Genomic DNA, 16,116 nt, shown 5'->3' with positions numbered 1-16,116 from the left:
TCCCACCACACCACCGCACCCACCCCCCCAACCAAATATTCAACTGTTTCTAGTCTAATTTATGTTGCCTTTCAACCATCTTCAGCTTGAAACATATCAGAAAAATAAACTGCACAGTTTTAGTAATTCACAGTCTTGGTCCCAATCCATAGTCTCATTAAGGCCAAAAGACAAATTAAATTAGACTCAGGTTTTCCTATAAAATAACTTTCTGTATGTTGATCAATTACATAAAGTAAAGCTACGTACTATAAACATCACACTTACAGAACAGCCTTCCACTGTATTCTCTGAACTCGGAAGAAATGAAAAGGTATAAAAACACCGTAATCCTTTCAGAGGGTTAAGTGGGTGTTCTTAACCACTATAAAATAGTGATGAACTGTTTCACTGGGCTATTTAGGGAATGACAGAATGACATGGACGTATCAGGGACTTAGCCACATCACAGTTTAGTTTGGAACAAGTCAAAGCTAAATGCTAAAACATTGGATATCAAGTTAAATTTCCCAGCACACTCTGAATTTCAATAATGACATTACTTTAAAACATATTTACATTGTAATAGGAAACATAGCAAGAGAAAGCAGATGAATGACTATGCACAGAAAAGGGAACAACTGAAACATAAATCATTCTTCTTGCCTGTTCAGCAGGTTATCGAACATTATTTTAGCCAATCACTCAGTTACCCCATGAGACATATTGAACAATTATCTTTTCTCATAAAAAGCCTAAATTTATATTCCAACTATACTTCAAGCTCGTCTCACACGTACTGAGCTTTTAACAGTAAAGGTTTAGCAGCTTTTCGGTAACGTATAAACCATTGATTTTAAAGATATAGTTCAGCTGAAATTCTTTATGGCTGTAGATGCAATGTAAACTTTAAAACACTGAAAATTAAATGGTTTTCCTCCTGTTTTAGTGTGTGTGTGTGCGGGTACGTGTTCTGACCACTGACAAACTGCAAATCTTACTTGGAGTAACCGCTGATCCTGCACTGAGGGTTTAGGCTTGTCATCACCCTGGTTAGACCCATGTGCTTTTGCTTCCTGTCACCTGCAGCATTTAGCAATTTAAATCTGACTGTTCTAGCCAAGAGCTAAGAATCATTTGATAGCTTTTGTGTTGGCTGTTTACTCTATTAACTATACTTATTCTTCTTATAACGGGCAGTAACAGGAAAGTGAATAATAACTACAACAGAAGGTCTTTTGAAGAAATGAAGACCCCTCAACGCCACTGAGCTGAGACACCGAGACCATTTTATAACCGATATTTTTTTTTCGCTCAGAAACCAGTGAGAAGAGTCAGCCACAATCAGTGGCAATAGTAACTCCAACAGCAAAACCCTTACAACATTGTTTAAAATACATCTGACTGGAATGACATCTCTGGGGACTTTTATTTTGCTCTGCTTGGTCATGGAGAATAAACGCATCTGCTGTAAAGGTAGGGCTGAGTAGATTGTCAGCTTGAAATTCCTACTTTTACTTTCCTGCGTTGTAAGAGGGAAGAGGTAGGCATAGGTCTGAATGATGTCAAAAATACACCTGAAGATAGTTATTGCTTATTATTTGTTAAAATGATTCTATTAAATTATTATTACTGGTCTGCTTATGACTGTTGCTGGTTTTATTATTTGATATCACAAACCTGAATACAATTATTTTGCACAATCCACAATTTGGGGAGGCTTCTATAGTAGCAAAAGTCACAGAGAAATACAAATAATGGAGAAATGGATAATGGGACCTAGAGGGAGACATTAAACTAAATCTGCATACAACTATTAAATAGTCTTATTATTACAACAAGTTCTAGTTCAGTACTGCATTAATGCTTCAAGATTTTTGATGGTGAAAGGATTGTTTCGGAAATAAACATAAGACTGACACTGATTTTCCTCAAGGCTGGAACATTCATAGATTGTAATTACACTTTCTTCATGTTTATATTTCTGATCATAACCTTTTAAACAGCAAATTTAAGAAGTGACTATTGAAGCCAGAGACTTTGCGACAATTGCCTCATAATTTACATAATACTTTATGCTTTAGCAGAAACAAGCAGAATTTTAAAATACGTCATGTTTTTTCAGTACTGTGATATAAAGTATCTGCTTCATACTCCATGTGATACTATCATGCTTATTGTGTGATGTTGGTATCACATCAAAATCAGAGTGAGCTTTTCCTAATGCAGTAATTTCAGATATTCCTGTTCAGTCCTCTTGCTGTTTACTTCAGTGTTGGTGAAACTGTGTTCTGCAAAGAAAAAAAAAATGTTTCTGACTGTTGGTGTGACTAAAGCTATAAAATGTAGGCAGTAGGCAGTTACATTTGTTGGGTAGATATTTGACTGAGTGCCAATAGAAAATATAATAATTGCATTCAAACACTAATTGGCAACTATTATTGGAAACTACTGGGGGAAAATATTTTTTTTTAACATAACTGTGTGCTTTCTAATTAACTAAGATTTGACTGTAATATTTTAGCATACGTCTTAATCACTAAATCTGCTAAAATTAAGAATTAATTTTAATTTATACTACCCTCCATTTCCCAATTGATTTGATCCTAAAATTGAAAAATAGCCTTCTGTTACACTGCTAGGTATCTGAACACAACATTTGGACTCTGGGGTTTCATTTATGATACTGAATAGTTTTCAATTTAGAAAGATGACTGGTTTCAGAGAATAAAAGTCTCCAAGTAATATTCCCAGACTTGTGCTTTACGGGGCTGGAGGAAACAATGCAAGCCAGGACAGGAGACTACAGTACAAAGTGAGAATGTGGCTAATCACAATACAATGGGAAAAGATATTACCTATTTAATCAAGCAAATACTCCTAATCTTTCTCACACCTGAAACTTATGTCTGGAAGCCCTCAGGCTTCATAAACAAGGGGAGGTGGGGGCGTAGTGCTATTGCCACTAGATTAGTAATCCAAAACCCAGAGAACATGGGTTTGAATCCCACCATGACGGATGATTAAATTTGAATTCAATTAATAAATCTGGAATTTAAAAGCTAGTCTAATGGTGACCATTGTTGATTGTTGTAAGGACCCACCTGGTTCACTAATGTCCTTTAAGGGGAAGGAAATCTGCTGTCCTTACCTGGTCTGGCCTACATGTGACTCTAGACCCACAGCAATGTGGTTGACTCTTAACTGCCCTCTGAAATGGCCTAGCAAGCCACTCAGTTTAAGGGCAATCAGGGATAAGCAACAAATGCTGGCCTCGCCAGTGATTCCCACAAATAAATTTTTAAAAAATAAAGACACTTCTGAATGTCAAGTTCTGATTTAACCTACTGGAACAACAGAGATGTTATCTTTCCTATGTACTAATCATGTAATCAAACAGAAACGTGTTTGTTGATTATCACTAAATTAATAGCAATTCAAGTGATTTTTTTTTTCTTTGCCTTTCATCCCTACAGAGATTCCAGTAAAACAGTATCCTTCACACCTTAGTGTTCAACCTGGGCATTCAGCTGCCATTATTTGTACTTTTGAACTCAGTGTCACGAATGGAAATGAGATTGATGTTTATTGGGTTAAACAAGTAAACCAACGTGAAATTTATGATGTACTCCACATTTCTTCAAAGAGATTTCCCACACTGAATACAAATACAATTCGCAATGGTTCTGAACGATCCTTCAGTTTCTCAGGGAATCTAAGACGGGGTTTAATTGTTCTAGAAATTAAAAACATTAAAAAAACAGACTTTGGCTTGTACATCTGCAAAGTAACTAGAACTATACCCCCTCCACCAATGGAAGGAAGAGGGAGTGGCACCACCATTGTTGGTAAGAGTCACTGTTTTTTGGTCACTCTTGAATGTTTGTATTCACTAAAATAAATAATGACTTGCTTAGGCCTTGGCCTCTTTTTTGTCACTACTGCAGAATAAGTTGAGAATCCTGCAACTGCACTTGGAATTCCCATGATAATGTAGAAATGTTTAGATGTAATGTAGAGCACTCTCGACACATCCCAAACATTGTGCCTCATTTTTAATCATAGGCAGAGCACTCTTAATGTATTGCTACTTGCTATACAATGAGTGACTGTATCTGTTTATTAAAAAATGTTCTGTATAAATCCATTCAGGATTGTGGTTTCAAAAATTCAATAGCCTAGCCAATTGCTTTATAACAATAAAATCAAATCTCCTATTTGAACATAAGCTATTGTATGAGCAGAATCTTTCACATTGCTATGTGGCATCTACAAATTATAGATTAAGTTTGCCCTGCCTATGCATTATACCATGAGCTACATACATTAAATTCAGTAAAAATTTATTTTTGGAAGGGGTAGGTACATTCATTATTTATTGAAGTAGGGGAAATACTTTACCATTTCTGATCTCCAGTGTCAGCATCAAGTATTGTCAGGTCAACATAGGCCAGATATGACATAAAGCTCTCTGCTCTATTTAAACAAAGATTTTTAATCCTAACCTCAGAATTATACAGCTACTTCATCAGAGCATCAATTCTGTTGTCGAGAACATGTTTTGGCCTTTCCATGACACTGCCAATTTGTGCCACAATGTTGTTTGCCCATTTCCATTGGAAACCGGTTGAGACAGCCCAACATGCACTTATATAGGCATTTACAATCAGCAGGGAGAGCAGAATTATGACCCAAAGGTGAAAGAACACACTAGGCCTTAATTTGCTGTAGCAGGGCATCTCTCATTTTCCCTTGCACATTTAGGTTTTTTAAAGTTTTGCAATGAACAATGAGGGAATGCAGGCATCTGGGACCTGAGTGAACAGGGCAAGCAACTATGTATTTCCTTAGCTAATCAGATTGAAGGATTGTGAAATTAATAGTACAAAGATTGAGGAGGGTGAATTAAAAGAGGTGCATTCAATGCCAAATTGGGTACAGAGAGCAACAGAAAGATTGGATTGACAGAAAGAGAAAAATATGACTGAAAGGAAAAGTTTAAAAAAAAATTACTTTAAATTTGACATTTAAAAAATTTCCAACAAGTAAAACCTCAAGAAATAAGACTCTTACTTAATTTTCAGTGCTAGAGAGGTTATTTGGCAGTAATTAACACTTATTACATTGTTAAAAGGGTATTTAGACTAAAATTGACAAGATGTAATTTTCGGTAGCAATTTACTTTATATCCACTGTGCAAATGCAGCAAGTTCATTCTGTTCAATGCATTTCAATAGTGAAGCAGACAGCGAGATGCTGTTTTCACAAAGCTATCAGATGCAGAACAAATCAGACAGTAATTTTTGGATTTCAGCATTTAATTGCACAACTGCTCTTGCCTGAGGTTTTACATTTCACATCAGTAGCATGTCCAAAAGCACTTCACAGCCAGTGAAGTATTCCTGGAATGTAGTCACTGTTGTAGCACAACAGTTAGTTTACAAAAAGCAATGAGACGAATCAGCAGATAATCTGGTTTAGTGATGTTGGCTGAGGAATGAATGTTAGCTATGGCAGCCTGAGAAATCCACTGCTCTTCTTACAAAGGGTTGTTGTTGATGGCTGTTTTAGCGACTGGAGGGCTCAGTACTGGGTCCCCTGCATTTTGTGGTGTATATTAACAATCTGGATGTAAACGTAGGGGGCATGATCAAGAAGTTTGCGGATGACACAAAGATTGGCCGTGTGGTAGATAGCGAAGAGGATAGCTGTGGGCTGCAGGGAGATATTGATGGTCTGGTCAGATGGGCAGAAAAGTGGCAAATGGAATTCAACTTGGAGAAGTGTGAGGTGATGCATTTGGGGAGGTCAAACAAGGCAAAGGAATACACGATTAATGGGAAAATACTGAGAAGTGTAAAGGAAGTAAGGGACCTTGAAGTGAATGTCTGCAGATCCTGAAGGTAGCATGACAGGTCGATAAGGTGGTTAAGAAGGGATATGGAATTCTTTCCTTTATTAGCCGAGGTATAGAATGCAAGAGCAGGGAGGTTATGCTGGAACTGTATAACTCATTGGTTAGGCCACAACTTGAGTACTGTGTGCAGTTCTGGTCACCTCATTACAGAAAAGATGTAATTGCACTAGAGAAGGTACAGAGGAGATTTACGAGGATGTTGGCAGGACTGGAAAAAATCAGCTATGAGGAAAGATTGGATAGGCTAGGGTTGTTCTCCTCGGAACAGAGAAGGCTGAGGTGAGATCTGATTGAAATGTACAAAATTGTGAGGGGCTAGGATAGAGTGTAGGTGAAGGGTCTATTCACCTTAGCAGAGAGGTCAGTGACGAGGGAGCATAGATTTAAAGTGATTGGTTGAAAATTAAAGGGGAGATGAGGAAAAACCTTTTCACCCAGAGGGTGGTGATGGCCTGGAACTCACTGCCTGAAAGGATAGTTGAGGCAGAAATCCTCAACTCATTCAAAAGGAGTCTGGATATGTACCTCAAGTGCCGTAAGCTGTAGGGCTACTGACCAAATGCTGGAAGGTGGGATTAGAATTGGTGGATTGTTTTTCGGCTGGCACAGACACGATGGGCCAAGTGGCCTCTTGCTGTGCCTTAATCTTTCTCTGATTCTATTCCATGAATTTGTGCTGTGGGATCTTTTACAGCTACCTGAGAGGCTCGACAGTGCCTCAGTTAAACATCTCACCTGACCACTAACACAAGGCAGAACAACCTCAATATTTGATTCTGTGCTTGAGTTGCAGGGTTTAAAATCCACAATGCTCTGACTTATAAGTGAGAGTGGTACCAAGGGTAGCGTGCCATTTCCTGAAATATGAGGGAAAAAAGTTAAATAATTTTCATTTTCTTTTTGTTCTTAGCTTCCTTTTGAGTTAATTTCCATTAGGTATTAGATAGTCTTAAAAAATTCTACCCTTATTCATGCTGCTGAAACTCACTGCTTTTGAAGATGACCATGTAGACCTTTGTATTCTGTGGTAAGTTTATCTTACCATTTCAAATAACACTGAAACTCTAAACCAATATATCACAGACATATGCAGACACAGTTGATTGTTCAACCAGGTTATTAATAAATGGTAAAGTATATGACAGATTGGAGAGAACTAAGTGAACCAGAAACACTGAAACTTAAGATTCCAAACATGTTAGAATCCAAAAATACCAGTACACAAGAAATAGGGGCAGAAGTAGACCATATGGCCCATCAAGCCTGCTCCGCCATTCAATACAATCATGGCTGATCTTGAGCTTCAATTCCATTTTCCTGCCCACTCCCCATATCCCTTGATTCCCTACGAGACCAAAAACCTGTCTATCCCAGCCTTAAATGTATTCAATGATGGAGCATCCGCAACCCTCTGGTGTAGAGAATTCCAAAGAGTCACAACCCTTTGTGCGCAGTAATTTCTCTTCATCTCAGTCCTGAATGATCATCCCCTGATCCCGAGACTGTGCCCCTGCATTTTAGCTTCCCTAACCAGCGGAAGCAATGGGCTGAATTTTACCAGCCCCTCGACACTAAGGGTCATGGTGCGGGGGTCAGTGAAATGTTGTGGGGAGAGGCCCGCCTCGATCTGCGACATCGAGAAGGGCCTGCCGCATATTACCGGCAGCGGGGGGACCTCAGTGTGGACCCCCTCCTCCCCCCCACCGCCTGGCAGGAGAGCCCTTCATCTAAATATTCAAATGAACTTAAATTAGATGTTAAAAAACTTACCTGTAGGCAGCAGTCATCCCACGCCGATTTTACCGACTCCGAACACGGATCACACACCTTTGGAACTCCGAGTTCCGAGGCGAGAAGCTGCTGGGGAGGGGGGAGGAATAAAATTTTCAGGGTGGGAGGGGTGGAGGAGCGGGTAAAACATTTTTCATTGATGAAGAATGTTTTTTTGGAGGGAGAGGGAAATAAATCTATTGTGTGATTATTGGGTGGGGGGAGGGTGGAAATGGCGCTTTTATATGAAATTTACTTTTATTAAAAATTAAATTCCTGGTCCGTTTAAACAATAAAATTTCTGCTCAAGGGTTAAAGCGTTTAGAAAATGGCCCCAGCGCCAGCACAGTGGTGGTGGACGCCGTTGCTAGGTACGCAGTAGCCACCCCCTCTACATCATTGGGGGTGGCCGCTCTGCCCCCACTATTTAAATGAGGCCCTGTGCAAAATATCGCAGGGGCTCCTCAATGGCCCTTCCATGTCGGAAGGCCGCCGAGTTGAAAGCGTGCCACTGAGGAATACAGCGTGCAATTAAAATTCAGCCCAATTTCTCAGCTTCTACACGATCAAGCCCTTCCAGATTCTTGCATGTCTCAATTAGATCACCTCTCATTCTTCTAAACTCCAGAGAATAAAGGCCCAATTTACTCAGCCTCTCATCATAGGATAACCCCCCATCACAGGGACCAATTTACTAAATCCTCACTGCACTGCTTCCAGTGCAAGTGTATCCTTTCTTAAATGTGGAGACCAAAACTGCCACGGTATTCCAGGTGCGGTCTCACCAAAGCCCTGGACAATTTCAGTAAGATTTCTTTATTCCAGTAGTTACATATTATTGAAATGTATTGCCATAAAATATCTGAACAGTTTTAATTGTATGTGAGTAAAGACAATGAGAGAGTTTGCTGTCAATTAACACGTTCATCAGTTATTAGTTAATTTAACAAGTCGAATTATTTCTTTTCAGAATACAAGCAACTTACTCCCAAGTCAGGTAAATACATTATATAGAGGGAAAAAAAACTTTGGGTAGAAAAAAAACATAGTTGGAAAGGTATCACAAGAATGTAGAGTTTCTGTATAATTCATGTTTAAAACGGAAGTACATTTACTTTATGACAGTGTTTAAAGTTTAGAAATGACTATTGGCAATAATGGCAAAGCACACTTAAAGAATTTATATGATTTTCCTTTGCTATTTTAATGGATGTGTTAATTTATTTAAAACAAGTGAGAAAATGATTCTTTTAAAACAGCAGAGGGAGGAATATCATACAGACATATTAAGCACGGTGTGCTAATACCACCAGCCGTCACCTTTCGAATTTAAGGAACTGAAGATTTCAGTCCAATATCTAAAAAAAACTTAAAGTTTAAAAGATTTTCATGATTAACTATCATTTATTCTTCAAGATGTAAATTTTTTTGTTGATACTTTTATAATTAATTATTTATTTCGTTTCAGAGAGCAGGAATCTCATGGGAGAATTAGGTAAACAAGATCAACAATTTCTTTACATATTTCAAACAACAACACTACCTACAGGATTATCCCCGGAGATCATTAAATTGGATGACTGTTCTGTCAGTGTAAAGACCCTCCTATTAATTATAGATCTATGTAGGAGTTCATGACTTGGAGCCTAGTTCTATGCATTGTGAAGAAACCATGCCAGCAAACTGTGGTTAGAGTGGGTTGCAAGAGTTAAGTAGAGCACTCTCAGCCCGTAACAATTTTATCTGATTCAGTTCCATTCGACTCTCCTCTTGCACTTTGGATCTCACAATTCTCTCTGCTCATCCTGGCCCTAGACGTTATGCTGTGGCAGCTGTTTTTTTCTTTAGAGTGTTTGCTACCTAATAATTCATACTAGTTTAGAGTTTGTTCACATCTCTATTCAAGTTTATTTATTTTTATTTAGTGATACAGCACTGAAACAGGCCCTTCGGCCCATCGAGTCTGTGCCGACCATCAACCACCCATTTATACTAATCCTACATTGTTCCCATATTCCTACCACATCCCCACCTTCCCTCAATTCTCCTACTACCTACCTATACTAGGGGCAATCTATAATGGCCAATTTACCTATCAACCTGCAAGTCTTTGGCTGTGGGAGGAAACCAGAGCACCCGGCGAAAACCCACGCGGTCACAGGGAGAACTTGTAAACTCCGCACAGGCAGTACCCAGAATTGAACCCGGGTTGCTGGAGCTGTGAGGTTGCAGTGCTAACCACTGCGCCACTGTGCCGCCCAAGTTATAACTATTACTGAAATATATTCAAATCTTTTATCATTTACCACTCACTGATTTTATCAGGCAATTTTATGCATTATGGTAAAGATTTAGTTTAATACTATGCAATTATCGAATGTGGTCTTGCACCTTGACATGGAATCAATGCTCTTTTATTCTCAGAATTTAGGCAGTGCTGACAATGTGTAATTTATTTTCCACTCCTATGTGCCTGAGAAGTTGGTGATGGGCCTTCTTTCAATGTGTGTGTTTTCTTGAAACTGAGCAGTTGGTTTGTAAGGCCACTTCAGAGAACATTAAGAATCAACCACAAAGTATGGGACTAGAGTCACGTGTAGGTCTGTGCAAGTAGGGGGTGGCAGGTTCCCTTTCTGAAGGACATTATGGAGCAGTTGCTTTTTATGACAATTTGGCAGCCCTCATAATGATTTGTTCTTGTGCCAGCCCCCAAGATGCCAGACTATTAAATTCAATTCAAGAATTTACCACAGTGGGATTTAAACTTACAAGCTCCTGGATGCCAGTCAAGCATTAATTATAAACACTTGATACGACTAGGTGAGAAAGTTGTCTAGGGGTCTTTCTCAGCCTTCACCTGGTCTTATTGCAACAGGATTTAATTTTTAAACACACTGTGTTTTGAGCTCCCTCTTGGTGAATCCTTGTTCACCACTTTTCAATTTTAAGGCAAAGAAACCAGCACACCTGGTTTTCTTAGGTTTAAAGAAGAAAAGTGAAATTTTATTAAACTTAAACTCTAATTTGGTTAATACCTATGAATACACGCTGTGCCCCATGCTAGCATGCATATGCAATATGCTCATACAAATAGAGACAGAAAAGAGAAGAAAAATAGTGGAAAGGTTTGAGGCAATCACTGAAGAGGGGTTTCTTTACTGTGCTTCGAGCTCGCTGTAGAGTCCTTGATTGTAGGTAGTCGTGCTTTTCACTGGGTCCCAGTATTCTTCTTAAACCTTGTTCACTGTAGCAGACTTTTCTCTCTTGGATTTCATGTGTCTTCAATGGTTTCCAAAGCTGGTGAGAGCGAGATGAGAGCCAACAGGATAGAAGTATTTTCAGTCCAGGAGCAAACAGCCTTCTGCGTTTTAAAACTCTGTGGCAAGTTCAAATTCAAAAAACTCTAACAGCCATGTGATGTCATGTGATTAAACTGGTCTGACCACATCTGTTTGTGTATTCGGCGATCTTAGCAGTTAGCCTGAAATGCTAGCTTCTCCACCTGCAACATCTGGTAATCAAAAGTCCACTGTGGATTAAATTGGAGCAGGGAGTAGCCCCTTTGTCCTTTCCAAGTACTGTCTGTTACAATGCAAATGCCTTTCCAGTCAAGGGTCTGTGTTTTTTAAAATAACAAGTTCTTTCTTTACTCCAGTAACAGTTTAAAAATCAATGTTCATGTGGTGAATCCAGTGTGTCTCATTCCTGGCAGGTGGGGGCCTGCACGATACCATTACATTAAAGTGTCCTCAATAATTATTGGTAGTTTTACTCTGGTGTATAACATAAAAGTTTTTTTTATTCATTCATGGGATGTGAGCATTGCTGACAAGGCCAGCACTTGTTACCTATCCCTAAATGGCTCTTGAGAAGTTGGTGGTGAGCTGTCTTCTTGAACTGCTGCAGTCCATGTGGTGTAGGTACACCCACAGTGCTGTTAGGGAGGGAGTTCCAGATTTTTGACCCAGCAACAGTGATAGAACAGCGATATATTTCCAAGTCAGGGTGGTGTGTGGCTTGGAGGGGAACTTGCAGGTAGTGGTGTTCCCTTGCATCTGCTGCCCTTGTCCTTCTAGGTGGTAGAGGTCAGGGTGGTACAGTTTGGAAGATGCTATCAAAGGAGGCTTGGCTTGCTGCAGTGTATCTTTTATATGGTACACACTACCGCCACTGTGTGCCAGTAGTGGAGGGAGTGAATATTTAAGGTGACGGATGGGGTGCCAATCAAGCAGGCTGCCTTGTCCTGGATGGTATCCAACGTCTTGAGTGTTGTTGGAGCTGCATTCATCCAGGCTAGTGGAGAGTATTCCATCACACTCCTGACTTGTGCCTTGGAGACAGTGTACATGCTTTGGGGAGTCAGGAGGTGAGTTACTTGCTCAAGAATTCCCAGCCCCTGACCTGCTCTTGTAGCCACAGTATTTATATGGCTAGTCCAGTTAAGTTTCTGGTGAATGGTAACCTCCAGGATGTTGATGGTGGGGAATTCAGCAATGGTAATGTCGTTGAACATCAAGAGATGATGAAGGTTCAGTGATGTGGCAGTTCTATTATTCTGACATGTTCATCAGTATGGAATTGTCATGGTCCTGGGTGCAGTAGTACATTAAGGGGTAATTTTCCCTAGAAGTTATTTTCTCCCTTTATCTCTGCTAATGTCTAATCAAGTAAGCATATAGGTCCTTTTAAAAAGAATATGTAGGAATGCTTTGTAAAATAAACCTTGTCATAGAAATAACACTAGGTTTTAATAACGCCAGCACAAAACTCATTGTTTGCTAGTATTATATGATAAATTATATATAAATTATAAATTATTATTATTTCTGCACCTGGTACCTAGATATGCCCTAAAAGGCAGGGTACTTGAATGAGCTGCAGTAATTGTAAATACTAAATTAATTAGGGGTTTTTGGTGCCAGCACAGGCCTTCATTTGTTTTTGGTAAAACAAAATGGAGGCAATACTTTTACAAATTTGCATTAATTTACCTTCAATAAACAAAAGGACTTACATTTAATTTATTTTGTTTTTTTAGGAGCTGAGAATGCAACATATCAGCATCAACATAGTGTCAGTGAAAATGTACTTATTACAATAATCGCGAACCTTGTGATTTATGCTGTAATTATGACAGTCCTTACATTAGTTTGTTGGGTAAGTTGGTTTGCAGTATCTTCAACTTCGAGAAAGCACATGCAGGTTATATAGTATTATGCAGCAATTGTAGTGATAGAAAAGCCTTGTCCATTGATAAACTCTTAATCATCAATTCCTATCTGAATCACTAGAAAGGATGGGTAAATTCCTGGAATTAATTTGCCACATATTCACATTGAAATAACATTATGGTCACCAGAACTACGTAGTCGCATTTTCCTCATTCACTTTCAATCATTAGATCTAAATATTATGCATAAAACACGATTGTATTAATGTAATAAATATTACAGGACTGTCAGTAATGGTTTCTCAGGGCTGAGAGAGAAATAAATATTAAAATGGTTCTATTTATAACTCTCATACAAATGAACACCTTCTGAAGTTCTATAACATTTGTAGGTTATAGATAACTCTTTCTAATGAGTTTCTTTTCTTTTAAAATAAACAGATTTACAGAAGAAGATCAAGAGAAACACAAAGAGACTCATCAATATATGAAGAAATGAATATAGCAAAGAATGAAAGGACACAAGTGAGGACGAGAAATTAGGTTGTTCTCAATCTTGGAAATATTATTATTCACATACCAAGGAATGAAACTCAAACATCCATAGAGTCAAATCACATGGACACAATCACTTTATGTGTAATCAGTTCATCATGCCAATTCTACATTTGTGATCTGTATACTAGCCCCATGAAATAACTAACATGTTAATATATATATAACATATATATATATATTTATTTATTTTATATATATGTATGGGTGCTTCCATTTTTTTGTTAAATTTTGAGAGCTTGTGTTTTAAAATTGAAAAGGAGTCCATGGATATTTTTTGTCAAAGGATTACTGAGAGGTTGTTGAAAACAACATTTACTGCAAGTCATGTGCTTTGAGCAGTAAACAACCCCTACTGGAAGTCACCAGGAGGCTTGACTCCTTGAGAGATTGTTTTTGTTTTGCTTTGGGCAGGCATTTGGGGGGATGGACAGTGTTTGAAATGGAATTAAAAATCAACCTGCCAAGGGCAAGCCCTCAACTCAGCCTTTTCCAGCTTGTTGAAAAGCTTGCCAGTTTTTCCACCTCTTTGAGAAGCGCTTAGAAGTGAGTGTAAGAAATAGAGGAATTGATGCTGAATTTCTCCTGAAAGGTTTACTTGAATCTCAAAGACATTGGGCTGAATTTTACCATCTCCTCAATGGGGGGCAGTAAAATGATGCGGGGAGAGGCCCGCCTTGACCCGTGACATCGAGACGGGCCCACCGCATATTACTGGAAGCGGAGGGACCTCGGTGCGGCTCCCTCGCCACCAGGTAGCGGGCCCTTCATCTCCATATTAAAATGAGGCCTAATGAAATGCAAATTTACCTACCTGCAGACGGCAGCCATCCCAATCTGATATTACAGTCGCCATTCGTGCTCTGCATGCCTTCGGAACTCCACATAGAGTTCCGGGCGAGAATCTGGTGGGGAGGGGGGAGGAGCGGGGAAAACATTTTTTTTTGGCTGTGGGGATGGTGGGAAGGGGTTGAAGGGCAAAGAGTGGAAGGTTTGGTGTTTAAAGGTCAGGACTATCAGTAATGGTTTCTCAGGGCTGAGAGGGAAATAAATTTATTTTGTGACCATTGCGGGGGTGGAAGTAGTGCTTTCATATTGAATTTAATGTTTCATTAACATTTAAAGTGCTGGTCCCTTTAAAGTTGAAAATCAGCTGTCAGGGCTTAAAGCCCTTTAAAAATAACGCCACGCCTGCGTGATGGCGCCAGATGCCATTGCCAGGGACGCGGTGGCTGCCCCCTCTAAGTCAGCGGGGGCGGCTGCTCCAGCCCCTCTATTTAAATGAACCCCTGCACGTAACATTACGGGGGCTCAGGGATGGTGCATCCACACAGGATGCACACCGTTCTTAGACTGCGCTGCTGCAAACTGCGGCACACTCATAAAATTGAGCCCATTGTGATTGTGAACTACAAACTGTAAAAGCTATAATAATTTCAATATATTTATGATATTTGGACTTCCTAGGCTCTTACCACCTGTCACCAAAACTAAGGGCTGGATTTTAAGAGCCCGCCGCTGAGATCGAATTGACCTCAAAAAATGGCAGCCCATACATGCAAGCCGCTGCCAAAAGCCACTGCAATCTTAAGCGCGGTGGCTCATTTAAATAGCCGGGGTCGCTCCCCCTCTCCAATCTTGTGGAGGGGGCGGGCTGTCCATCGCCGGCAATGACATCGGCTGCCTGTGTGCAGGCACTGGTGCCAGTTTTAAATTTAAATTTCTAACACCCTTTCCCATCCTCCCAAAAACAATTACATTAACTATTAGCCCTTCCCCCCACAAAACACTTATCTGCTGACAATCAACCTCCCCCCCAAACTGCACAAAATTTAAAGTACAACCCATCCCGCCATCCCCTATACCTATTACGTTCATTTGACCCCACTCCTGCACTGACAAACTTACCTCTTCCCGCCTCCCCACCAGTCTGGTGCCGCGTTTCCCTGGATGGGGATTTGAAGGCGCGGGAGTGCTGGCTGCCGCGGTGAAGATTGTGACGAGCCCTCAAGGTCACAGGTAAATCTATTTAAATGTATTCATTTTGTTGATTTGAATATGTTAATTGGGGCCCTGTTTCCCCCCCATGGTGGGGTTGGGGGTGGGGCGGCCACAGAGCCTCACCGTCGCCAGGAAGATCGGGCTAGACCCTCCTGGCGTCAAGGTTCATGGTGGGCCTCATCCAGAACCATCTTCAGGCCCCCCACCCCCCCACTACAGAACCCGACGCCTGGGGGAGAACAAAATCTAGCCCTAAGAGATGGAGTTACAACATGTAACATCCATAATAAGTGCCTCACTTTATTCCACAAGCTGAATGCTACCTCTGGAACAGTTGATGTGGCTGATGTCTATTTGGGCTGTACTTTGCCACCTTGTGTGACAATAAGTGTGACTCACTGGACCACTGGAACGTGCATAGATGTTATTAGAAATAAAAACAAGAAATGCTGGAAATACTCAGCAGGTCTGGCAGCATCTGTGGAAAGAGAAGCAGAGTTAACGTTTCAGGTCAATGACCCTTCATCAGAACTGATGAGTTCTGGGTCACTGACCTGAAACGTTAACTCTGCTTCTCTCTCCATAGATGCTGCCAGACTTGCTGAGTATTTCCAGCATTTCTTGTTTTTATTTCAGATTTCCAGCATCTGCAGTATTTTGCTTTTATTTTAGATGTTATTAGACCCAGCTCTACCTCACCACCACCTCTCTCGACTCCTCCATT

The 16,116-nt window shown here is 40.1% G+C and overlaps 1 protein-coding gene across 1 annotated transcript; it reads left to right on the top strand.

Moving 5' to 3' along the window:
* The first annotated feature begins 1,076 nt into the window (after positions 1–1,076).
* On the top strand, positions 1,077–15,804 carry LOC137374175 (T-cell-specific surface glycoprotein CD28 homolog). Its single transcript, XM_068039964.1, has 6 exons — positions 1,077–1,455; positions 3,456–3,827; positions 8,637–8,663; positions 9,135–9,161; positions 12,705–12,823; positions 13,278–15,804. The coding sequence occupies exons 1-6, from the start codon at positions 1,389–1,391 to the stop codon at positions 13,377–13,379; spliced, it is 714 nt and encodes a 237-aa protein (XP_067896065.1). The 5' UTR covers positions 1,077–1,388; the 3' UTR covers positions 13,380–15,804.
* The last annotated feature ends 312 nt before the right edge of the window (positions 15,805–16,116 follow it).

The sequence above is a fragment of the Heterodontus francisci genome, chromosome 10 (assembly GCF_036365525.1).
Source record: "Heterodontus francisci isolate sHetFra1 chromosome 10, sHetFra1.hap1, whole genome shotgun sequence".
Lineage (NCBI taxonomy): Eukaryota > Metazoa > Chordata > Chondrichthyes > Heterodontiformes > Heterodontidae > Heterodontus > Heterodontus francisci.
Note: the sequence above shows the minus strand (reverse complement) of the source record. Positions and strands in the feature narration are given on the sequence as shown.

What these genes read in the sequence shown, in the direction of transcription:
- LOC137374175 (XM_068039964.1), top strand. Translation starts at nt 1,389, where the DNA reads ATGACATCTCTGGGGACTTTTATTTTGCTCTGCTTGGTCATGGAGAAT. An exon ending in GAGTGGCACCACCATTGTTG is followed by an intron (nt 3,828 to 8,636) that starts GTAAGAGTCACT and finishes ATTTCTTTTCAG; the next exon opens with AATACAAGCAACTTACTCCC. An exon ending in TCCTTACATTAGTTTGTTGG is followed by an intron (nt 12,824 to 13,277) that starts GTAAGTTGGTTT and finishes TAAAATAAACAG; the next exon opens with ATTTACAGAAGAAGATCAAG.